Source organism: Colletotrichum spaethianum, assembly GCF_022836535.1.
Source record: "Colletotrichum spaethianum MAFF 239500 DNA, contig10, whole genome shotgun sequence".
NCBI lineage: Eukaryota > Fungi > Ascomycota > Sordariomycetes > Glomerellales > Glomerellaceae > Colletotrichum > Colletotrichum spaethianum.
Window position 1 is genome coordinate 506,946 of NW_026054780.1, and position 23,715 is coordinate 530,660.

The 23,715-nt window shown below is 55.7% G+C and overlaps 6 protein-coding genes across 6 annotated transcripts; 3 read left to right on the top strand and 3 right to left on the bottom strand.

Moving 5' to 3' along the window:
* Window positions 1-1,900: 1,900 nt before the first annotated feature.
* ColSpa_04694 (endoglucanase cel12C) lies at window positions 1,901-2,709 on the top strand (the record flags this gene model as incomplete). The annotated part of the gene is made up of 2 exons (XM_049270906.1): window positions 1,901-2,232; window positions 2,310-2,709. 2 exons carry the CDS (start codon window positions 1,901-1,903, stop codon window positions 2,707-2,709), a joined length of 732 nt encoding a protein of 243 aa, XP_049126863.1.
* A 231-nt stretch (window positions 2,710-2,940) lies between these two features.
* On the bottom strand, window positions 2,941-5,403 carry ColSpa_04695 (uncharacterized protein; the record flags this gene model as incomplete). The annotated part of the gene is made up of 2 exons (XM_049270907.1): window positions 2,941-5,144; window positions 5,211-5,403. The coding sequence occupies 2 exons, from the start codon at window positions 5,401-5,403 to the stop codon at window positions 2,941-2,943; spliced, it is 2,397 nt and encodes a 798-aa protein (XP_049126864.1).
* A 5,035-nt stretch (window positions 5,404-10,438) lies between these two features.
* ColSpa_04696 (C2H2 type master regulator of conidiophore development brlA) lies at window positions 10,439-11,764 on the bottom strand (the record flags this gene model as incomplete). Its single annotated transcript, XM_049270908.1, has 2 exons — window positions 10,439-10,685; window positions 10,746-11,764. The coding sequence occupies 2 exons, from the start codon at window positions 11,762-11,764 to the stop codon at window positions 10,439-10,441; spliced, it is 1,266 nt and encodes a 421-aa protein (XP_049126865.1).
* A 6,377-nt stretch (window positions 11,765-18,141) lies between these two features.
* Window positions 18,142-19,953, bottom strand: ColSpa_04697 (translation initiation factor IF-2; the record flags this gene model as incomplete). The annotated part of the gene is made up of 4 exons (XM_049270909.1): window positions 18,142-18,266; window positions 18,318-19,303; window positions 19,336-19,675; window positions 19,773-19,953. 4 exons carry the CDS (start codon window positions 19,951-19,953, stop codon window positions 18,142-18,144), a joined length of 1,632 nt encoding a protein of 543 aa, XP_049126866.1.
* A 747-nt stretch (window positions 19,954-20,700) lies between these two features.
* Window positions 20,701-21,975, top strand: ColSpa_04698 (uncharacterized protein; the record flags this gene model as incomplete). The annotated part of the gene is made up of 3 exons (XM_049270910.1): window positions 20,701-20,988; window positions 21,045-21,308; window positions 21,337-21,975. The coding sequence occupies 3 exons, from the start codon at window positions 20,701-20,703 to the stop codon at window positions 21,973-21,975; spliced, it is 1,191 nt and encodes a 396-aa protein (XP_049126867.1).
* An 865-nt stretch (window positions 21,976-22,840) lies between these two features.
* On the top strand, window positions 22,841-23,188 carry ColSpa_04699 (uncharacterized protein; the record flags this gene model as incomplete). Its single annotated transcript, XM_049270911.1, has 1 exon — window positions 22,841-23,188. One exon carries the CDS (start codon window positions 22,841-22,843, stop codon window positions 23,186-23,188), a length of 348 nt encoding a protein of 115 aa, XP_049126868.1.
* Between the last annotated feature and the right edge of the window lie 527 nt (window positions 23,189-23,715).

The following is a 23,715-nucleotide window of genomic DNA, read 5'->3' on the forward strand; positions in this document are numbered from 1 at the left end:
GACGTCAACGTCCACTCGGTGACCGATGGCAGCTCTGTTGTCCTTGGCCGACTCGCATGTGATGATAAGGGAGGGTAAGCCAGGCCTACAACTCTGCCATACCGTATTTACTCGGTCAACTGGGCCCCAATAGGGACAGCTCGCCGGCAGATCCCAGACTTATCATTGGGTAAAAGGTGAAAAAAGTGAACAGAGTAGGTTAGAGAACATTAATATGAGGGCCCAGTTGACTGAGTACACACGGTAGAGGTTCTCCGTCCTGGACAGATAAATGAGTTCGGGCCCAAATGATCTGTAGGAGCAACAGCGCCGAGTTGTGCTTGGCGACATCTCGACATCAAAACTAAAAGGACAAGAACAACGGCCTTGTTCCATTGTGCGGCGTGCTGGGCATGGCAGAGTTTCTTTCGTAGGCTTTGCATCACGTTCCAGTAAGCCTGGCCGCTGATGTGATGGCGTCAGAGGCCGCTGGAAACCGGTCGCCACTGCGACAAAGTTGGCTAAATTCGATTCGATTGTACAATCCTTGCGATGCTGTTTCCATTGTAGGATGCGAAGTGGCCAGTCCACAACACATACACCCCCCTCAAGACCGATCGTCCTTTGAGAAGGCCAGAGTGCATCATGTAGCGGTGCTAATTCGCACACAACCCCCGGAGCAAATTGAAAATACTCAACTCAAGGAACATCTCTGCAGTCGCTTCCATCATGCACGTCCGTAGTCGAAAGTCTGCAAGAAAGGAAATAATAGAAGACGACACCTGGGCCAAAGCGTAACAACGTGCGGAGGCTCACGACGAGGGCTCGTTTCCAGTAAATTGACACCCGATTGATTTCCGCCAATCACCGTTTCGGAATCCCGCCCGTCTACTCCACTTGCCTCTTCGCCTGACATCGGGGCTTCTCCCGGAAGCGGAAGCGGCAGTCAACCCCGCATTTTCCGGCAGTCTCTGTCCGAATGCACGATGTCTCTTCGAACCTCGTGCGTTGAAGGCCATACCGGGGGTTCCGAGATGATACATGATGCCGGCATTTACTGTTGGATGGGTTTCTCTGGGTTCTAGGTCACGTCAAAGTCGCAAGAGCAGGGACGGTAGCATTTTGCTAGTTTCAATGCTCATTTAATTCCAAAGTGTCCTTTACAAAAGTGTAGAGGGCGAATAAATATTTCTTGTGTTTCCATACTCTTCCGCTTCACTTGATTCCTATCGCAAGGTGACTGATGCCTTGGCTGAATTTCATCTTGGACGTCCCAAGAAACTTCACCGCAACTCGCCATCTCATCCACAACCCCGGCCATCCCAATAGCCGGGTTCTCCTGATTCGTGGTTCCCCAAACTCCCGAACAGGTTGCATCTCGCTGGGGCACACCATCACATCTCTGGAGCCGCCAATGAAGGCTCGGCACCTGAGCTTAGCTCAATGCTACCTTGGAAGCTTATATCGAGTCAGGGTATGATCATCGTCATCCTGGCCGGAAGCTGCCCCCTGAAGCTTCCAGGGGAACGGTTCTCGTGACCTCACCTTCCGAAGCGGTTAGGGAAAGGAGGCCCAGGGAGTCGGTATATTGGGGAGATTATTCGTGCGGATATATCGAGGTTCCCAAGTCGACCGCTGCCTTGACAGCAAGCTTCCCGGCGTGACTAGGGACGTTGGGGAAGAATAGATGAATATTGGAGAAAGGCAGATTATCGAGACGCGGGCCAAGAAACTCAATTAGAACACACAATCTCTTCGCAATCACCACATATGGAGCGTATATAAATGTTGTCCACAATCACCACAGCTTGCCCCCATGAGCTTTTCTATCCCAGTAGCCCTTTAAATCAAGCTCGTTCATCTTGTTCAATATTCGGCCCAGTTTCAGTACCTGTGCGGTTCTCCACCCCATCCTATCATCATGAAGTTCTCGGCCGTTCTCGCCATCCCCGCGCTGGCCTTTGCTACGCCGACGCCGACGATCGAAAAGCGAGCCACCACCTTCTGCGACCAGTGGGGATCCGCCGTTACTGGCACCTACACCGTCTACAACAACCTCTGGGGCGCGTCTTCTGGCACGGGCAGTCAGTGTACGACCTTGACAGGCCTCTCCGGCAGCAACCTGCAGTGGTCCACCACCTGGTCCTGGTCTGGCGGCCAGTACAATGTCAAGTCGTACGCCAACGCCGTCGTCAGTGTCAGCAAGAAGGCTCTCAGCGCCATCGGCAGCATCCCCTCGACCTGGACCTGGAGGTAACGTCTTTTTGCGCCCCCGTCTCTCGCGCTCCCTCTTCTTGCGTCTGGGTTGGAATAGCACTAACACGCCCTAGTTACACCGGAACCGGCATCGTCGCCAACGTTGCCTACGACCTTTTCACCTCTTCCACGGCCTCCGGGTCTGCTCAGTACGAGATCATGATCTGGCTGGGCGCCCTCGGCGGCGCGGGCCCCATTAGCGCCACCGGCAGCACCATTGCCACGCCGACCGTCGCCGGCCGCACCTGGAACCTCTACAAGGGCGTCAACGGGCAGATGACCGTCTTCAGCTTCGTCGCCCCTAGCAACGTACAGAACTTTAGCGGCGACCTCAAGGCCTTCATCACCTACCTCGTCAATAGCCAGGGCCTGCCCTCGTCCCAGATCCTCCAAAGCATCGGCGCCGGCACCGAGCCCTTTGTCGGCTCCAACGCCAAGTTCACCACGACTGCTTACACCGCCTCTCTTTCCTGAGTCGGCTGTGATCTAGATGGCAATGGTATTCTTTGTGGGCGCAGCTTTCAATACTGAGACAGACGTGCGGGATATGGGCACTGTCTCAAACCTCCCCCTTTCACGCCTTCCACTGTCTATAGTTATTTCAGAACAGGTATATATCACAAATGACCAAATCTCAGGTCTGCTGCACATAGGACTGAGACGACGCGCAAGTACTTTGAAGTGACAAGTGAAAGTAAAAGGTACCTATCGCCAATAATTGGGCGCTCGATAGTGTGCCATGCTCTGCTGGGTGGAAACCTCAAGCCTCCCGGTCCAGAAGAAATGCTGCCGCCTTGTGGGCTCTGCCATGCCCTCAACGGCCTCCCTTTTTGCGGCCTCGTAATCCGCCTTCGTGTTGACGCGAAACTCCTTGATTGCCTCTAGAACGTCCCGCATTCCATGAAGTTCCGTCGTTCTAGGCGGTTTCAATTCTAGCGGCATGACAATGGCGTCCCACGCCGCCTGGAAGATGAGAGCGCCCTCTGGAACACCTGCTTTTACGTGAGCTGGGGTCGCGGGTCCGACTCTGCTTCTCAGCGATGAGTGCATCACCAGCTTCATGTACTCATTGATGGCGTGGTTGGCGCCTAGGATACCGGTTCCGATCCACACGCCCCGGTCGACTTGCCGCTCGCCCCAAGTATCACTATAACGCATGCACTCTGCATCAGCCTCGTTATGAGGAAACCCTGTTAAGCGGTCTGCAACGACCTTTGGTGGTAGCACAGCAGACCCATCATTTTCTGTTGCTTGCTTTTTCGTGGCGCGCCCGGCGTACGTGCGAGACTGGGGACGCTCATCTCCAAAGAAACTGAAGCTCTCGCCTTCGTCCATGTTCATGAGCCCTTCGGCATCAAGGTCTTCCACAGTTGACAACCCTGTGGGATCCTCGATCGGGTCGGCCTCAAATTCGAGGCGAAGATGACGCAGCCCGCGAAGCAATAAAGGACCACGCCGAGACAACAAGTGAGCCGTTTCTTGTATCGCGCACTCTTGTAGCCCCATGAGCTTGACAAATTGCAGAAGCTTGTCGATCAAAGGCCCAATCGAGCGCCGCGGGATCTTGGTCAAAGTCAAGGACGTCAGTCGCGGGTTCATGTCCGGCTCGAAAGCTGGGGGGAAAGCACTCTCGGATCGTTCCCTGATGGTTGTCTCAGCTAGCCAGAGGCGTGCCATGGTTGACAGACCGTTAGCCTCGAGTGTCGGTATTTGAGTTACCAGTGAATGATGAATGCGCAGGACCCTGAGGTTGGACGAAAAAGCGGGACGGAATACGTGTGCACAACCCAGAGCACCACGCAGCTTCAGGTTGGCAGGCCATGGGACATGATGCTTGGCAGCAGAACGATGGGTTGGCTGAAACAACGGAGAATCGCAAGATAGCTCTTCCAGTTGGCCTTGTGAACTGCGTATCAGCCTCTCCAAGCCTGATGAAGTGACACAGTTGTCTGAGATATGCAGATGCGTGATCCCCGCAGGTGCAGTGCAGACGTCGAGATAGGGCACGTCGAGCCAGTCAGGCACTGTCCGATCTATGCTCCCCGCAATTGCGGCCTTAACAGAGTCTGCGCTGTCTCTCTTCAATGGGGTTCGGCCATTGGCTCGGAATGCCTCGTCCTCCTGCAGAACCCGACTTGCATCGGCACAGTAGGCGGGGGCATCCACAAAGTGCCGTTCCGGATGGCTGAAGGCTCCGCTCCAGTCAGATTCTTGGATGGACACGAACTTCCCGTAGGTGTCATTGCCTTGGCCGTCAAAGACAAGTTTGCCCTCAGTCACGAATCGGGACTGAGACCTCAAAGACGGACTATTGAAGCAGAGTGCAGCAAACTGATCGAGAATGCCGTCTGTGATGTTATTTTCGCAAACATCCAGACTCCACAACGAACTCCTGAATGCTTTGAACAGGGCTAGAGCAAGTGCGTCGTTGATCTCTCGACGCCTCGCTTTGAGGATCTTTAGGCGGCTCAAATGGCGACGTCCGTGGGCTGCCACTACAAGCGGCTGCAGTGAACCAGGCAGGCCAGAAACGTCGAGATACACCAGGTGCTGGACCCTGTCCGACAAGAAAAAGCCATTGGGCAGCTGTGTTTGGCAGTACGCAACACTAAGGACCGACAAACTTTGGCCATGGTCAGAGGGCGTAGATTCTGCTCCGGACGGCGGGGTGGCAGTCAGAAAGGCAGGATCTGCCTCGACGTGGCCGTCCAAGAGAAGGCACCTCAGATTCGGTAGTATTGTGGGCAATCTTCGCAAAGTCTCAGGTATTGTCCTGGTGCTATTATCAGACGAAAAATGGGCAGTGTCTTTGGCGAAGTCGCGAAAGTCAAGAGTGGTGATCAGAGCCAGGGTCGACTGCCGCATGCAGTGCATGCGATCAAAGACAAATGCGAGGTACCACTCCAAGTCTTAACTTAGGGAAACAGCAGCGGTAGTTAGCGATAGTTGACAGGTGTGGCCTGAGACACACATACCGTTGCTAGGATCCAGTCCTAAGCGTCGAACGGCGACCAACGGGTCGTTCCAGAGGCGGGATGCAAAGACGGCGTAGAAGCGTCTATTCACAGAACAAAGATTGACAAGGTCCTTGTCCTCGACGTATGGTGCGACAAGTCCAAGCCAGTCGAGTCTGCTGACGGCATCCTGATATGATGGTAGCGCGGCCATGCTGGCGACGGATGTCTTTGTTTGCCCCTCCAATGCGAGTTGCGTGAAGGGCCCAGGTTCCAAATCATTCATGCACGAGTGGGCAGCAGACGATGAAACAGTTTGTCGTCTATTCTGCCGATCTGGGGAATCTGTCGACGGCCGACGCAGCGACGATGTGGACAAACAAACAGTGGGACGTTTGTTCCTAGAATAAAGCCCGGGGCCGATCACGCGGACGATGCAGTCAATTGGCGATCAAACGGGTGCTGCACTCTGAAAGTGAGGTATCGCTGACGGCAAGCGCCGTGAGCTGAGAAGTCAAAAGGTATGCGTGGCGCCGGCGAGATTGAGGCGAAAAAAGCAAGTGGCGTGAGAATCGTGGGATAGTCAGTGGAAGAAATGAGGATGATGCAGCCCCGTTCCAGCCGACAGACAATGTAGCAGGATCCAGACTGAACGATGGTGGTAATTATCGAATGATGCCAGCGACGCAAAAAAATCGATGCAGGAATGAAGTCGAAGGCGAAGCCTTACAGCCTGACATTGTCGAGGATTGGCCAAGAATGCCCTTTCGGCAGATGTCCAAGCAATCCAACGCCGAATCAACTGAAGCGGCGGAGGCGGGCAATCAGAAGGCGTAGCACGTGGGCGGCATGGGAGCGCCCGATGACAGTGGCAGCAGGCGCTGGTTCTCCAGCTGTTGGTGACGATCAGCAGCATTCACTGACCAAGCGAGCAGCGATTTTGTGGCTGCGGCTGCCGCCTCGTGCTCGTGCCTCGACGTTGAGATTGATCGGCCGGCCGCTGGCTGACGTCAGCAATGCTCTGGACGGACACTACTACGTAGACATTGTATGGATGCCAATGCGAAAACGAGCGCAGTCAACAATAAAGGGAGGAGGAAGCACACCCTGGGTACCGTACAATCCGACGACTGGAATCCGGGGAGGTCGGGAGAATTGGCCGATTGTTTTAGCGCGCGCACGCGAGAGAGAGGGAGAGGGAGAGAAGGGGGGGGGGGAGATGCTGAAGCCAAATTACCTGATTACCTAAGCACGTGCAGGGCGGGAAGGGGGGGCACAAGGGGGGGGGCACTTGCAAGGTGAAGGTGAAGCCTCGGACGGTAGGTACGTACCTCAGGAGACTTCCCGCTGTGCCGCTCTGCTAGGGAGCGGAATGCAACTTGGCAGGTCCGCCATACCTACCTACCCGCCACCGGCGAACGCGTACTATGGATTTCCACCTCACCAGTCTTGTGGTTCCCGAGGTAGCGAGGGCAGATATTGACTTCGATAGCGCGAGTTCTGCTCGACCAAGTCATACTGACAGATCACGAAATGCGGAGCGTCCGAAAAAACTCAAAACCCACGGCGGCAAGGGTCTTTTGGCCAGCCACCCGGCACTAACGATTCGGCGCAGGGCCCCCGGGCCTACCCGTCATCCTCCACTCCGCTGCTCGTTTACCTTACCTTTGGGTTAGTTAGTGTAGTTTTGGCCAATCCCGCCCCGCCTCCCGAGCGCCGACTCCTCGCGACCGGCCGTCAGCCCGGCTTCGCTCCACAGCGGCGCACGGCGCATCTAACGGCTTCCCTCACCCATGCCCCGTATGGCCGTTGTAATTTTTTTCCCTTCTATCCCCCACCTCCATTTGTCTACTCATTTTTCTGACATCCAGCTTCCAGCCCGCTGCCCCGAACAAGCTTCATTGGTGTCCGCCACAGCACCCCCGATTTACCCGTTCATCAGTCCAGAAAACCGTCCTAGCAATCGTCATTGACGGCCATTTGACAAGATCCGCAAGCCCCAGCCACGGAACAAAACTATAGCTCTCCAATGTGTTCCGACACGACATGGCATCACTGCTTCCAAGCGCTGGCGGTGGGTACTTCTGAGCACCAAGATTCCTTGCCGGGCTGGTGCCTGCCTACAGCCATGCTATCCGGGACCCTTGGCTGGCTAGCCCTTTCCAACGGACATGGGGAACATCTACAGGTACCGTTCTTGTAGGCCATGTTGCTTCCACGTGGATTCTCTCCGGAAATGAGCGATGATACCGAACCAGAGAAACTCGGCGTGTTTCCTCGGCGACAAGGGGCACCGAGATCAAGGGCGGCTACATGATCTCGTACTCCCCCGATTCCTTGCCCTTTGATGTGCCTGTGTTTGGCTCACCGTAGCACCCTGCACGAGGGCTAGCTGCAGCACGCCGCAGATACCGCAGCTGGCCGCATCTGACCAGCTGCAGGCCCTCCACCAAACCTGACAAATATCCGTGTCTTGCAGGGTGCTTGCTGCAGCACAGCCGCCCACAGCGGACATTTATCACTGTCTTCAGTACTATGTAGCATCGCTTCGCAATCAACCCGCCGGACAGGATAGAATCTGACCCCCTTGGGGGTTCCCCTCAGGTGAATGGCGAACCCCTCTCCCCCCCCCGCCTCGTCCCAGGAATACGGTCAAGATCCACGACCTGACAGGGTCGTCGCGCAAAAGCCTCAGGACCGACGCTTCGACGCTCAGACCCCGTCCAATAAACGTGGCTACCATGCTGCGCTACCACTCCATCGCTGCACCGGGCCCCAGTTGCGCATCAGCCGACGACCGACCCTTCGAACCTTTGCCAGCATGGGATGAAGCGTAGTACGGGAATTACATCTCCGGCGAAACGTCAGTCAAGCTCAAGTCAAGATATCGTCAACCAGACGTACCTTACGCCCGTAACGCTCGATCGTCGGGTCTCACTCGCTCGAGAGGTGCATCTCCTCTTCCTAGGCTCTCATCGCACAACATTGCGACACAGCTCTTTTTGAATCACCGCTGCTGCTGTCTTTCATGTCATGCAGGCGCCTTCGGCCCGTCTCTCTTGCCATTGCCAATCAAATAGAGCAAAGCCGCAGCTCACTGAATGCCCTCCCCCAAGATGCATCTGCAGTTACGCAACATCTGGCTGTGCGCCATTGCCGGCCACACCAAAACGGCCTGGAACATGCCCGACGGAGAATTTGCTCTCTTGCTGCTGCGGCACTCTTCTGCTGTCATGTCCTGTCTACTTTTCACCAACGACCGTGCCTATCGGCTCCTGGCCCTGCTGTTCCTCGTCACTCCCCCGCCCCGCCCTCTCACCCCTGCCCCTGATCCCAGGACCCCCTGCCATGCCATCATCACTAATCAGACCTGTCAAGAAGGCCCCCCTAGATTCCAGAGTCGTCGCCCCCTGCCGCTTCCTCACCCGTCCTCCTATCCGTCAATACTCCCGATTTGTGCGGGAAACGTTTCCCCTGATGACGGAAGCTTGTAAACTAGGTATCTTGGAGGGGGTGGGGGGAAACTTCGCAGCAAGAAACAAAAAATTGGCCCTGGACGGCCTGTACCGCCCGCGCCGTTTGCTCCCCCCGGCACCTCCCCCTATCCCACCGTCGACTCGTGTCCATCGTCCCATTCATCCACCCGACCTCAATATTGTCCCATGCCGTGAGCAGGACCAGGGCCAGGTGGTGGAACTACATACAGCAAAGTTCGCCGGACTGCCTGTCCAACTGCCTTGTCCTGCTAGGTTTTTTTGACGTGCTCTTTGCATGGGGTGCTTCACGGAGACTGCGCTGAATCTAAGACATCCGCCCTAGGGCCCTGCTCAACTGGCCCTGCCTGGCTTTTTACGCGCGGTAGTCGGGGGCTTGGAGTGGGGTCCGTCCCGCTCGGGTCACCACGCTTGCGCCGAGGACGGAGGGTGATCGGCAGCCTCACCTGCCGAGACGAGGAAGGGACAAGAGTTCACTTCAGCTGAGCTCAGGTTGGCAGTGTGCGCGATTCTCCAAAGAACGCAACGCCGCCAAGGCCGCGATGCCACCCTCCCCCAGAAAAAACGTTGCACATCAAGAGAGCTTGTTCGGGCTCATCGCTTATCAAACCAACAGGCGGGCATATGTGAACTGATGGGCAAGGCATGGCTGAACTCGGCCTGGCGAGTCTGCGTGAGGCAGCTGAAAAGTGAATGTGAGGTGATAATTCCCCAACAGATTGTCAGCTCATGCAGACGACATGTGATAGACGCCAGGCGCCCGGAGAACTTCAGCTTTTGGTATGAACAGCGACCACATGACTGGATTCGTCATGGGGCCCTTTTGGATTCTGGCAGCTTTGCTCCCTTTTCGAGGCGGCAGTAGTAACAATCTATCTCATCCCAATATGGTCTTTCTCGGCCTGCCCGCCCCTGGTGATCCGGTACAAACATTTGTCCAACCCATAGCCCCAAATTTTCGCCGTTGATCCTTGAACACTCGCCCCCGCGGACGGGTAAAGGTACACTAAGACAGTTGGCCTCTCCTTGATCCGTTCGCAACGAGCCCCCTTTGGTATCCTCCTCCACTCCCGCCTTTTGGCTCGGATCATCCCTATTCATGTTTGGAATTGCAATCGTTAAGAATATGTAAATCTTCGTTTGTGTGTGAGTGTGTGTGTGGTTTGGATGGTTCCTTTTTTTCCTTTCCCAGGGGCAATCGTAAGAAATGCAAGTGACAGTTGTTGCAAACGGGGAGAACAGAGGACTGGAGGCCACACCACCATGTTGGAGCATTTTGTCTCTGATAATAAGCAGAGGCACCGTCCCCAAGATCCAATAAAGACAAAACAGAGAAGCGAATGGTAGTGAGAATGCAAACAGTTTGCCGATGTACGCCGAATTGTCTTTTTTTTTTTTCGTGCAACGGCGGGAATTATTACAGGTTTGGAAGAAACAGTTTCGGGGGTCTGCTTTTCGCCGATGCTTGCTGGGTTCTGGTCAACCAGGCCAGGGTGGAGGAGGAGAAGAAAGAGGCCCGGTGCAGGGATCGTCCAAGTTCTCTCCCATGCCGAGTGGCGTGCGCGCGTTGGGAGTGTCTTGGAAAACGAGCAGGCCATAGGGCAGCTCATCCACCGGGTCAGGGTCCCCGAGTTGGCGTCGCCCCTCCCTCTCGGCCGGAAACCCAGCGTCTGTGCCGCGTCTGATTTGATATTCGACCCCCCGATTTTATTGTCTCAGACAGCCAGCGGACGCAGGAAGCAGCAGCAGGCCACTTCAGTTCTTGTTGCTGGTGCTGCTGCTGGGACTCGAGCTGGTGCTGGTCTTGACGCGCTTGCGGCTCTTGCTCTGCAGGCACATCTCGTCGTACAGCTTGGCGGCCTTCTCGTTGTAGGGAGTCCTGCTGCTCTTACCCTGCTTGTGAAGGAGCAGGTGGGAGACGAAGTTGTCGCGGCGTTCCTTGAAGACGTGGTTGCAGTTCGTGGCAGGGCACGTGTACAGCTCGACCTCCTTCTCGTGGGTCCTGCATAGGATGTTAGAATATATGTGCAAGTCAACCAAAGGGCCCTTGTAGATGACTTACGCCTTGAAGTGACGCTTGAGGTGCTCTTTCCTCTTGAAAGTCTTGGTGCAGTCGGGGTATGTGCACCTCTCCCGCCTCGGCGCGACATGGCGCACCTTCACTGAGCCGCAGTCAAGGACAGACCCGTCCTGGTTGACCTGGATCGATCTGAGTTGCCTCAGTGCTTCCATGTCGTTCTGGTTCTTTTGAAGGGCCAGGGTCTTGCGCTGGACCTCGGCAAAGAGCTTGCGCCTAGGGTCCTGGCGGTACGCGGCGGCCGAGGGCGATGAGTGCAGGGGCGAAGGGGAATGTGTGGTCTCCCGCTTGACGTTGGTGGTGATGGAGTGAAGAGGAGAGGTTGAGGGCGTGGACTCGTTGCCGAACATCATGATGGGGCTTTCGCTGCTGCAGGGCCAGATGTTGCCGTTGCTGGGGGTAGAGCTGTGGAGAGCGCGGTGAGGTGTGGGCATCACGAAGGGTGACGAGCTGAGGTCTTGGGGAAGGGAGTATTGCTCGGCATGATGGTGGTGGTGATGATGATGCTGCTGTTGTTGCTGCTGATGTTGGTGGTGGTGAGGCGAGGACATGCCGGGCATACAGTGGGAGTTGAGGGTGACATGAAGCATCGTGTTGTAGTCGAGGTGCTCCATGCCATACCCTGAGCTCTGTCTCCGCGACGGGGTGAGGGAATCGTTGGATGAAAACTGCATGGGCATCTGGATCTCGACCTTCTCGGGCTTGTGGAAGTAGCCCTTGTGGTCTTGTGATGCGCCATGGTCGAAGGAGAAGGAGCTCTGAGAGGAGAAGGAAGAGTCGAAGTCAATGTTGGAGTGGTGGTCATGGGGTGTTGAACGGCCTGAACGAGGAGTGAAGGGGCCGTTAGGGTCGTAGACGGACGAGGCGGCCGAGAAGCTTGGTGTTGTGGTCCCGCAGCTCACGGAACCATCAAAGTTGAAGCTGGTTTCCGGAGCAAAGGAGTCCATGATGCTTTCAATGGAGTGGTCCTGCTCCTGTTGCCAGAGGTGCTGGTGCGACATCATTGTGAGTGTTGTTGATTGTTGTTGCTTACTCGCTGTTGAGAGGGCGTGGTCGTCAGAAGAGGGAGCGAGTTGTCCGGTTAAAAGTAGGATGAAGAATGATGGGATAATGGAAGCGTTCCACAGATGAGCAGCTCAGGCAGTATTATATCGTGGGACGGAGTGGGACGGAGATGAAGATGACGCCCCTAACGAGCGATGGACAAGTCTATCCTCACAAAACGGGGAAATAGTGTCATCAATACACCAGCTGGAGAGACAGAGAGCCCCAGATAGGAATGTATCGAGGTCTGAGTACGTGATAGTGGAGGTGGAGTGGATTGTGGGAGGGAGAGAGAGCCACCGGGGGGTGTGTGGGTTGGAAAGAATGGACGTGGAGGAGGGAGGCAAAGAGGCTCTAATCTCCTACGGGATCCACCGATCTATGGGAGAAGATGGAGACAGGGACTCGAGCGAGAAAGAGGGTCCAGAGCAAAAGAGTGTTTCTTGGTCGTGGGAGGGTCCAGTCCAGGTCGGTCCAGTCTGTTTCGTCGTCCCTGAGAAACAATGAGACGATCGCCCGGTCCATGAACGTGACCCACGTACATATAGGTGTCAGATCAAAGGATAAGCTGAACCAGGTACGGTGCTCTGGGCGGCGTTAGCTGGGCATCTGGACGCTCGAGCCAGTTCCTCTCTCGGTTTCTCTCGCTTGCTCGAGCTGGGATCATAAGCGAGGAAAGAGGCACGCAGCCAGGGCTATGCCTGTGTGCGCAGTCTTTGGTTGAGAAAGCCAGAGTCCAAACCTGGAGCAGCAGGCAGGGTTCAAGTTGCAGCTGCTGCGATTGGATGACGACCCGGTAACCATTCGTCAAGCCCAGACACAGAAGCTCAGTCGTACTCTATCTTGGGTTTGCAGTTGGCGTGGGCTCTACCCTTGTCGGGGAGGGGGAGTCGTGCTGGTCGAGTCAACTGTTGACAGGGGTTGACTAGGGTTCACGGCCGAGGGGACTGGACTTGCCAGGCACCTGGAAACTCGGAGAGCTGGGGGGCGCTCGAAGAAGAAGAAAGAGTACCTGCATGAACCGCTTGGGGGCCTACCGTGGATCGTGAGTTGGTGGTGAGGTACGAAGGCGATGCACGACAAGGGGTTGGGGCATGCACTCGGGAGTCGTCCTCCAAGTCTCCTCCTCTGCCAGAATTGGACGTCCGAGCCAGCGAGACAGGCAGTAGACTGGCACTGGTGAGCCCAAAAGAAGCAGGGAGGCCGGAAGCTTCATCGTCAGATATGAGAGAATAACGCGTCCCCCCAATGTGGACGATCTAACTAGCTACATGACAGCGCGAAGACAACTGCAGTAGTAGAGGTGGTGGTGGTGGGGTTCGAAGACCGACGACAGAGGGGAACGGGAGGTCGAGCAAGAGCGTGGATGCAGAGGTACCCAGACCTACCGGGCTGCTGCTGCTGCTGTGCGTGTCTCTCTGCGTCTGTTCTGCCTGTCTGTATGAATGTGTGTAACCTTGCGGAATGGAGACACGCCCGTCATGGAATGGAATACTGATAGCTTTGATACGTACGGTGTGAGACATCAGGCACAGGCCTCCTTCCACTCCCCTCTCACGGTGCAAAGCCATTCTACCTGTGAACAACAATCGGCTCTCTTCCCACGTCTCCCCTCCAAGAGGCGGATGGATGATGCATTTGAGACACAGTGCAGAAGGCGAGATGTGACAAGGGTCTGAAGAGATCCGGCCGCAGGACGAGAGCGAAAAGCAAAAAAAAAACAACAGTCCGGCGGTGCGAACCCCGGTCAAGTCCGTCCACCCATGGCCGACGCACCTCGCACGGTGAAGTCGAAGAAGGCCCAACTGACGTAACTAAGGCATGCACATCTCACTGGAAGAGGGGGGGGCGCATGGCTAGTGGCTCAAATCTCGTTATTCTCTCAAGTTGTAAGGCGCTGAAACAGGGACGATGCAGACGCAGATGAGAGATGTGCAAAAAGCAAAGGTCGAGCAACTCTGAAGGAGACGGACTCGAGCAGCCGGGGGCCAGCCGGGGACTAGAACTGCGAGAAGACCAAATGAGCAAGATGGGCCGGAATGTGTGTGGAAGAAAAGCCTCAAGGCCACTGGCCACCGGGCAGAAGAATGGTAGAGAGGGAGAGGGAGGGTGGATGCTAGAGCGATGGAAGTTCTGGTTCGGCCTGCAAGACTCGAGTCATTGCTCAGCGGGCACACTTGGTCGATGCGATGCAATACGATGAGCTGAGAATAGGTGACCGAGTTGCCATTGAACAATCAGAATCCAAGAAGAATCGACTTGCGAGAGAAAGAGGAGAGGAGCACCCGAAGGGAACGCAAGAGGAAAAAAATAACGTGCGTCCCAGGCCCCCTTCTCCTCCCCAGAGACTCTTGGCCAGCCAGATCAGCCAATGGGCAGAATCCCGCCGATTATGCTTGCCGTTGATCCGTTGCCTCATTGGTTTCCAACTCATGTACCTGTTCCTCTTCATTCGGAGGAGCTTCTTTGGGGGCTGCTTAGGTCATCCACGGCCCTTTTCACAAACACACACCCCCCCCATTCAGACCCTCGACACAATGAGAGAGACCCTGGCCGCCCATCTCAAGGTACAGTACCTACCTCATGGACAAGGGGGCGTTCAACAAGCGCGTCTTGAAAGAAAAAGCGGGGCCCTGTTCGGACGCCATTGGACCCATCAGTGCCATGTTTAGACTCTCTTGGTTCTCTTGACTTGACACTCTCACTCCCCCTCCCAGATCACTGACAAGGGAACGACGGTTCATCAGTCAACACACCCTCCTCTATCATCGGAGCTGCCTGGTGCTACGTATTCGATCAGAACCCATGTCGACCATCACCCTCACGCTGCCCATGCCTGATAACCTCTCGGGGGTTGTCTACGCCCCATCGATGCGCCTTTGACGCTGGCGCAGAAGGCTGCTGCAAAGGCACTGCAAAAGCGCTGCAACTTGTCCGATTGCTGGGACGAGCTATGTCCTGCCGGCCAGCCTTAGCCTCCGGTGCTTAGGGGACCCTGCATCCCGTCTCTCACTCCGGCCCTAGACTCCCGAACGCGATACTAATACTGACGGGATATCCGTAGGAAATGGGGAGGGGTTGTGGACTCGGGTTTGACGAGAGAAAAGCACAACGCTACCGGTATAGTTAGCTCAGCTAGGACCCGAAAAGCCGCGTCTATCGCATGTACTGCTTGGCGCGCCTGTAAGGAAGGGATCCGTCCAGCCAAAAAGCCTCCCCCAGGCCGACTCAGGCTGCTGAATCCGTGCACTGCCGCCTCTCGTCTGTGTGTTCGGAGCTGGACGTCTGTGTCTCTGCAGGCGTCTGAGGAGGCAGCTCCGCTCAAACATCCGTCCCCCATACGTCAGTTCCAATCACTGGCGGCATACACACACATGCACACATACACACACACACACACAGAGAGAGAGAGTGTGTGTGTGTGTGTCGGGAGGATACCTACTGAAGCACGCACAGAATGAGTCCATCACCATAACCATATTACCCACTTCCCGCTGCCCCTGTCGAGCTGCAAGCCCCCAGCCAATCTATGATCGACGACGAACTTGCCGAAGCCGAGACGCTCCTCAGGCGGGCAGGGCTGTACCCATGTCCCCAGTACCGGATCAACCTCCCTTTCTTCACACTTGCAGTAGTCAAGATTCACCAAAAGCCCCGAGCTCCCCTGCCGCCAAATGCTCCGTCCAGCTTGCGAAGTTTTGCACATCACGAACCGTGGCGGCCGTGGAGAACGGGGCCGGAACTACTTCTGCTTCTGTACCTACCTCGCTAACCCGCTCCGTGATGGGAACCATTGTTGCAATAGACCCCATAATAGACTCTGGTCGAGAATTGCCTTCATCCCTCCCCAACTTCCCTAATGGGCCGATGGGCTGACGGACCGGAAGTGCTATTCGTGCCCGATGCTGGCTCAAGCTCCCTGGCCTCGCAGGGTCCCCCCGTCTGTGCCAGTCTCTCTGATAGACCCGATGCCTCAGTTCAGACGAAGACAAAGTTAGAGTTTCAAGGGCTTATTTTGGACGAATCTCGTCCGCATGCTTCCCATTGTTCATCCCGCACAACGCTCTGCCGCCGCAGGCGGCGTGGGACTCAACGGTCGACGATGATCACCATCGTCGTCACACCAGCCAACCCATGTCCATTGCCTGACTTGGTTGCCACAGAGAGACACCGACGTTGCTCTCACGTAGTACATGACAGCATGCGAACTCACCTTTGACACCTGTGTTTCTGCGCCAGAAGATGCCGCATCACAAAGTGCCACCATGCACGCATCTCTCTTTCACCTTCTGTTAAGATGCCATGATTCAACCCTCAACGTTAGTGCCCATTTCCCGCGCTCCCCCTTGAACGAGGTGGCGGCCACCAAGCTAAGCCTAGAGCTGTCGGCCAGTAGCCCAACGCCAAAAACGAAAAGGTGACACGGCGCTACCGGTCCCACGAACTGACTTTTCCCACAGCTTCCGCTGCCGTCGGGGTTCGCGGGATTGTTGGCCTGCTTGCTTCGTGGGCCCTCCAAGGCGCATGCTGAGCGAGACCAATGTCTTTTTTTCTCCCCTCCCCCCATGCAAGAGAGATCGTGTGTGAGGCCTGCACGCCGAGTAGAGGTTTTCTTACTTTTCCTCTGCTTGGAACACGCGAGCGGAATGCTGACAATACGCCTCTTTTAGCCTTGTTATGTCTGAGAAACGCCCGCCCCCAACGCGACGCGTGGATAGAACCTCTCTTGCTCTCTCTCACACACTCTCTCCCACGAAGCTTTCTTGCTTTGCCACGGCTACCCACGAGGAACGCAACAACTCTCGCGCGAGCCATTTAGTACGGTCTTACCATCGTGGGCCCGCGTAACCGCGTTCCTGACCAAAGCTGGGTGGGGTTTACCTTTTGCCCCTCTCCCCCCCGTCACTCACTCGCTTGCTTGGCTGCTCCCCTGAACGCCTCCTTTCTTGTGTTTGGTTCATGGCGCTCGTTCGGCTTGAACACCGTTAGTCTGGACTCATTCGATCTCTGTACGACAACACTCGCGATTCAGATTGCGAACTAAATCCCCATGATACGTCGGCCGGCCCTTCATGGACCGGATGGGTGCCCTGCCCCTTGACCCATCTGTCCCGAGGGAGCAAGGGAATATCGGACGACAATAACCCATTACCCGTCAGCCTGGGACGTACGGAATAACAGTGTTTGCACGATTTGTGACAGCTCACATCTGCCACCTGCAAGCCAAATGCCCCGATGCTGGTGTCGAATGGGATACGCACGCTACGCCCCGCTCCGACTGAAGTATCCCCTATGCTGTATGTCTCTCTTCGGGCCTCTCAGTGGCACAAATATTGATGATCATCCTTGCAGGTTTGGTTCGCCCCTGACAGAACGTGTGGGCTGTTTCTGCAGAGCTCATCCCCACGTCTTTCTTGCCCCTGGCGTGCATCATAGAGGCGATGGCAAATAGCTCATCCTTCATGGGCCGGGTAAGAAGATCAAGGGATTCCTTCAATGTCCATCCTCCTGAAGCGTTGAAAAGAGATCTCCGGGGCGGGGGAGGGGGGCATATCGTGGTTTGGGCAATCGGCCTAAGGACTCTTGGGAAACCTACTGTGGTTCGGGGCAATATATTGCCAGCCTCCTAATGTGGTCCCAAAGATCTGCCCCGGCCAGATGTCTACTGCCAAGCTGCCTCGCCCATATACATTGGAGCAGACCGCGACGTACGACGAATGGGTTCGCGCTGAGCAGCACGCCTTGAGTCCCATAGATCCCGATCAGGCCGGTGCTAATCAAATGTGGCCCTGATAAGAAGTGTAAGCCTGGGTTCGCATGGTATGTCAGGAATGTCGAGGACCTTGCAAGTTCCACTTGTCGAGATAATTCTCGTTCCGTTCTCTCCGCAGTGTCCAGCCCACCATGGTCATTCCTATGCATGCCTACCGGATGCCATCCAACTTCCCCGGTACAACTGCTGGCGGGCCCGTCCATTGTCCCAATGGAGCATCAATAGAGTTCCACTATCGTATACCATGGCTCGAATATACTGGCGGTCGTCTGCGGCTGGGTCTCGCGAGCATTTCGTATTGCCATCACCATATCTCTTTCTCGCCGTAACACCATTCGGTCTGAATCTAGCGAGCAGTGGCCCGTTGTCGGTGGTGGCTAGTACCGACACATCGTTCCACACTTACCCTGGCATTGCTTTTATCTCGAACCAGGTAGCGTCCATAGCATTCTAGAAGGGGCCGCGGTCAGCACACGATAGAGCATCATGGAAGGAAAAAAAAAGGTTCAGCTAATGTGCCCCGTTGCGAAGCACTGTGAAACTTTCTTGACTAGACTCGGAGTCTTATTCTACCGCCTCCTCGTTCTGGGCCATGATCTCGTTATCCATGTCTTCCAGTACTCCCTGCATCTCCTCTTCGGTAGCCTCCAAACCATCGGAGCTCATCAGCTTTGTGTCCTTCTCCTCAGCTATGGCGCGGTTAGCAATGGGCATAGTTGAACAAATGGGACTAGACTTACTCTTGGCTTCAACAAGCAAGTTCTCTTGCACCTCGACGTTTGTCAGGATCGAGTTATCTCCGATGACACACCTCTTGCCGAGGATGCATCTTGTGAGCTTGCAGTTCTTGCCGACCACGGCTCCCTCCATCAGCAAGCACTGGGACAGCTTGGCTCCCTCATTGAGCTGACAGCCGGCACCAACGACAGACTCCTTGATAGCTACCTTTTCTTCCACCGTGACGTTCTCACCAACAAGACTGTCGGCCTTTGAGATGGTTGTACGGCCCTTGACGCCTTCCGGGTATGCCACCTTTTTGGCATGTGCAAAAGGGGACGCCGCATCGCTGCCGGTTTCCTCCACTGACGGTATCTTGGCAAGCTGTAATGACACGTTCAAAAGAAGCTGAGCAGTGTCCACACGCCTGACCATTGGCGCGTCGGGCTGCGACGGATGCACATAGGCCAGCATCGGAGGCACCTTCATCTCCGTTCCGTAAGTCTTCGCGTCGTCAGAGTCCCGGGAGTCAGCATGTCTGCTGTCTTCGGTGCCTCTGTGGGGCCGAAGTTCTTCGGGGTCTTCATCCTGAGGTGATGTTGTGCTCTCCTGCAGGGAATCGTCGTCGTCGTTCTCGTCATCCTTGCGCAGGACCTCGTCCAGATGGAGCTTCTCCGCGAGACCAGTTTGCCAGCCAGCCTTGGCCCACCAACCAATAACGTCCTCGCCGATGTTCTCCAATCGATCGTTCTTCTCAACAAAGTCCATGATCCATCTTGGCAAGATGTACAGATGAGCGTCTCGGTGTGTTGTGAGCATCCTCAACCGGGGGTGGCGTCTCATGAGACCGTGACGGATGGGAAGGCCTTTTCTCTCTTCAGTAAGGTCCTTGAGGGAGTCCGTGGGCATTGAGTAGACGAGATTGGACAGATGCGGCAGCAATGACCCCTTGGGAGGCGAGACGGGGATGGGGCCGAGGGGGTAACAGCAATGAAGTCCGTCTCCTCTCCTTTGACGGGTGTTGCAGTTTTTGTCTCGTACCATACACCCAGCCCACCGCTGAACGAGTTTGAGTTGCTTGCTGAGAATTTTGGTGCGTCGAGAAGATCCGACATGCTAGCACCCTTGACCATCCATGCTTGCAGCAGCTTCTCGCCGGCAATTTCGCAGATGAGATCGCAGGGAAGGACGACAAAGTCGGAAGTGATGAGTTCCCTGACCTCGGGAAGACGAAGGATCTCAGCCGTGCCTGTGGTCTGGTCCAGGTCTTTGGGAGCGAGAATGTCTGGTCTGGGAAGAGGAAGTGCTGTCAAGTACGGATTGGTGTTCAGGGCAGTAGTGATAGCTTCCTCTGCAGAGGCGGGGCAGATGAGAGTGATGTCTAGGATGGTCAGTCGAGGGAACTTTTACCAAGAAACAAGCAGTTAGACTCATATGAGCCTGCCTCTAACCGAGCGAGACCGGCCGCAGCCACTTACTTGTAATGCCCATACGGTAGCAGAAGTCGACAGGGTACCAGACCATAGGTCGGTTGGCAATCGGCAAAAGGGCCTTTGGGTTCTCATCAGGGTTGGAGGTGAAGGTCGGAAAGGAAGATCCCGGACCGCAAAGGACCAAAGCCTGGAGCCCTGGTGAGGGCATCGACACAGCGTGGGGCATCTTGAGATGCGTTGGTGGGGTGTTGCGTCTACGTCGAGAGGCTGTTGACGACTATTCCGAGACGTGGAATTGCTGTATACCAGTCAAGGTTTATGCGCTAGGAGAAGGAGGCTCCTACTAAAGTGTTGTGACGTAGACTTGCTCTGTTTGCGCCGTGCAGTTCCCAGGCCCGTCTCGGTAGTTATTTTTTGATATTTGACGGGCGCGCCGAGGGAGTCATCGCCCAAAAATGCGCCCCTCGGCGGGCTGGCTGGACCCACTGTTGACGTTCGGCATCTATGGTGGGGTGATGCACGTGATGATCGGCACATCCTCGGTCCGCCAGTTCGTCTGTAGTGTAGGGACTTGGTGTAGGCGGGAGGTTTTTTGGCCCGGCAACCAATGGCAAGCACGGTCAACCTCGGGAAGACCCCCTGGGCCGTAGCTCCTTGTCATCCCCATGTTGATGTCTGTCTACCTAGGACCAGCCACCCGAGCTCGCGACAAGTGGGTGATCTCCAGCCCGCTCCCCGATTGCGATTTTCTACCTGTTGTCAACCTCTTTGATACAAATCTCGACGCGAAAACGTCTGAATCTGCCCCCGTTGGCAACTTGGTAACTTTACATTGCATTCCGATATCGTTACTTGCTCAAAAGTCCCAGTTATCGTCGGAAAGCTCCCCAGAAGCTCGAAGCCGCTACCAACCTCAAGCCGATACACCTACACCTGGGCCATAGCCCTTAGTGCAATGACCACATCCAACTAAATGTCGTGGCCCAATGATCAACACTCTCGGAGACGCGGCGTATGGAGCCATTGGGTGCCGCTTGCAGTCACTGTGACTGTTGCGACAGTCGGTCTGGCAGCTTGGGTTTGGAGTCAGCGCAAAGATGAGGACGAAACTCCCGAGAGCGAACAGTACCCCGACCTCGACTACGACAATGCCGACTATGGCGACAATCCCGCATACGGCACTGCCCGGGGACCGAAGCCCCCCCGAGCAATGTGGGGACCGAAACATATGGCACCGCCGACGGATCTCGAGACCCAGCGGGTGATGGATGGGGCGCGCGCATGTCGGGCGCATTGAGGCGTACACCCAGCCCACAGCAGTTCTTTGAGTCCGCTGGAAAGACCGTCACCGCAGGCGTCGCTGCGGCTGGCGCTGTTGCCGGCCGTGCCCTTGCAGCTATCCGCGAGGAGGACAAGAACGCGTACGCCGACCATGAGACCTGGTCTGAGGAGGCAGACGCCAGAAAGGAACGAACATCCGGGCCTAGGGACCCGAGCAAACGGCGGAGGACAGTCGCTGTTGTCGTGTCTGCCGATAGCCATGCAGATGATTTTGACGAGGATGGGTTCCATGAACATGCTGTACGTTCATTATTCCTACCCATTGTAGCCGTCGTCCCACGCATATCTGACCATTGTGCAGTCCATCTTGTCGCATATCCCGCGCTACAATGATTTTAACAACATTAAACTCTTCGTGTTGATCTATGCGCCGGGTCTTAAGGAGACTACTGGTGAATCTACGAGTAACCTTCCGCCACCTTCGTTGAGCTCGTCGTTCTCTAACATTGAGCACCACCAAGCCCAGACGCCTGGCGAGGAGTCGTCAAAGAGTCCGTTGATGCACGCTTCATCTAACAACCCTGCATTCAACGCCGTTTACTCCCAGGCACTGGCTTTGGTTGAGAAGGAGACTATGGTCATGCCCTTCACCACGCCCAACGGCCACAACCACATCCTCCGTCATTTGCAACCTGAGATTATCTATCTTCAGGAGAGTCTGGCGGGTGAGAACGGCAGTGTAGTCTCCAACCTGCAGACTTGGCTGCGTCACGACATCATCCTGGTTGTCGGCGCAGAAAGTGGCCATGGTGGCCTCGCTGACAGCGAGTCGGAAGCCGAGAGGCCCGACAAGGAAGAGAAGTGGTGGCAGCGAACGGACCGTGTTGGGCGGGGCAGGGGCGTGGTTGTTGTTGACGGCATGAGGGTCCACGACGACTGGGCCCGCCGTGTCCAGGGCAAGGAGTAAATACGATCTCCGTTGTACAAATGAAGGTCTGGGAATCCGTGAAATTTCCTACGTATACTCGGAGGCCCTGATGGATATGGAATTGTGTGCTTTGCTTGGACTGTATATACCACGAGATATCATGTGATGGTTTCATGAGGAAGGTAATTGACTACTATGACGCGGAATGACCTCTTTCACTAGTAAATTGCCTTGACGGTTTAGACTGGATTTGTGAGGGCACACTTATTAATGTTCTAACAAAACAAACAAGACCCATTGGCGAGTAGACTGGTTTCGATACAAAGCTTTTGTCGATGCACAATCTGTCGCCAGAAAGCACTGAGGTATTGCATGGCTTTCCATCCGGGTCCCCGGAGCGGAGAGTACAGTTTATGCACTGTACTTGCACAGTAGGCCCGTGCACCCGGGGTTTTGCCTGAGGCTCCGTAGCCTATCCTCCACGCCCGCGACCCCGTCTCGGAGACTTGCGGCGGTTCCTCCTTGGAGCCTCTCTCACGCGGAAGCCTGACTACATCCCAACCCCACACGCTTGGAATTCCATCCCTCTGAGCTGTCGTGCATCTTTTCTACGCTCTTCTTTCGATTTTATCTTCTTTTTTCGGCCTCTCGCTTCGCTATTCCGACATCCGCGACTGTGTTTTCGACCCAGAGTACCCTTCTCCACGCCGACGTCACCCGATTTGTCAACGCGAATCATCCACCTCGTCTACCCCCGGAACCCCCATCGCGATCGACGAGGTGAATATCTCCTTCAAATGATTGCTCTGTAACACGCGTCTGGGCATCATTCGACAGTGGGATTACAACGTCGCGACAACTTCTTTGGCCTGCTGCGGACCGGTAGCCGCTCCCTCCGGCGATCATGGCGCCGGTCGTGACAGCGGTCCAGCCGCCTTCTGTCGCGTCCAAAATCAAGCGCCCCGTACCCCCCGGCATCCAAACCAACGGAGCAAGCTCAATCCGATCATCACCCTCGCCTTCGATGTCGACTAAGAAGCCCCCAAACTCCGCGACGACGAATGGCGCGAACCCACAATCAGCGCGACCCGCTAATCGCACGCGCCGCGAGCCGTCGACTCAAGCCAGTCGCATCTCGAGGAACAGCGTAGGATTGCGGTCAGCATCTCTCGCGGCTGATATGGCCTCTGCCCAAGCTGTGGAGCCGCCGCCATACAGTCAGTCACTTCTCGAGCCTCCTCGAGTCCTATGATGAGCATTGTTGCTGACACATGATAGTTGTAACGGATGAATACATCCTGAAGAAGTACTCAGGCAACCCCCCATCATTGGTTGTACATATGCACCCGACCCATTTCCGATTCGACCAGCAGGATGGCATCTTCCCATACAAATCTCCGATGCGGCTCTTTCTGGAGCACCTACGCATGCGGACGGTCCCCCACGATCTCCTCGAATACTTTTCACAGTCCGGCGTACCTTTCTATGAGGGCTGCCTGATCGTTCAGGTGCATGACCACAAATCGGTGGCACAATCCAAAGACGTTCAGCGACCTACGTCAGCATCGAGCAAAGTCGTACCTTCCTCTATCCACAACCATAACCCATACATCGTGCCTTCGCCGTATGTGCCTTATCCGAAAGAGTCGTCAGGGGCCCATCCAGATGCTGCATCTGCCACGCAAGAGGATACGAAGCCTAAGACGGCGGAGGAAAAAGACAAACAAAGCATGCCAGCTCCCAGCTTGCCAGGTGAAGGGCAAAAAAGTAGAGCCCCCT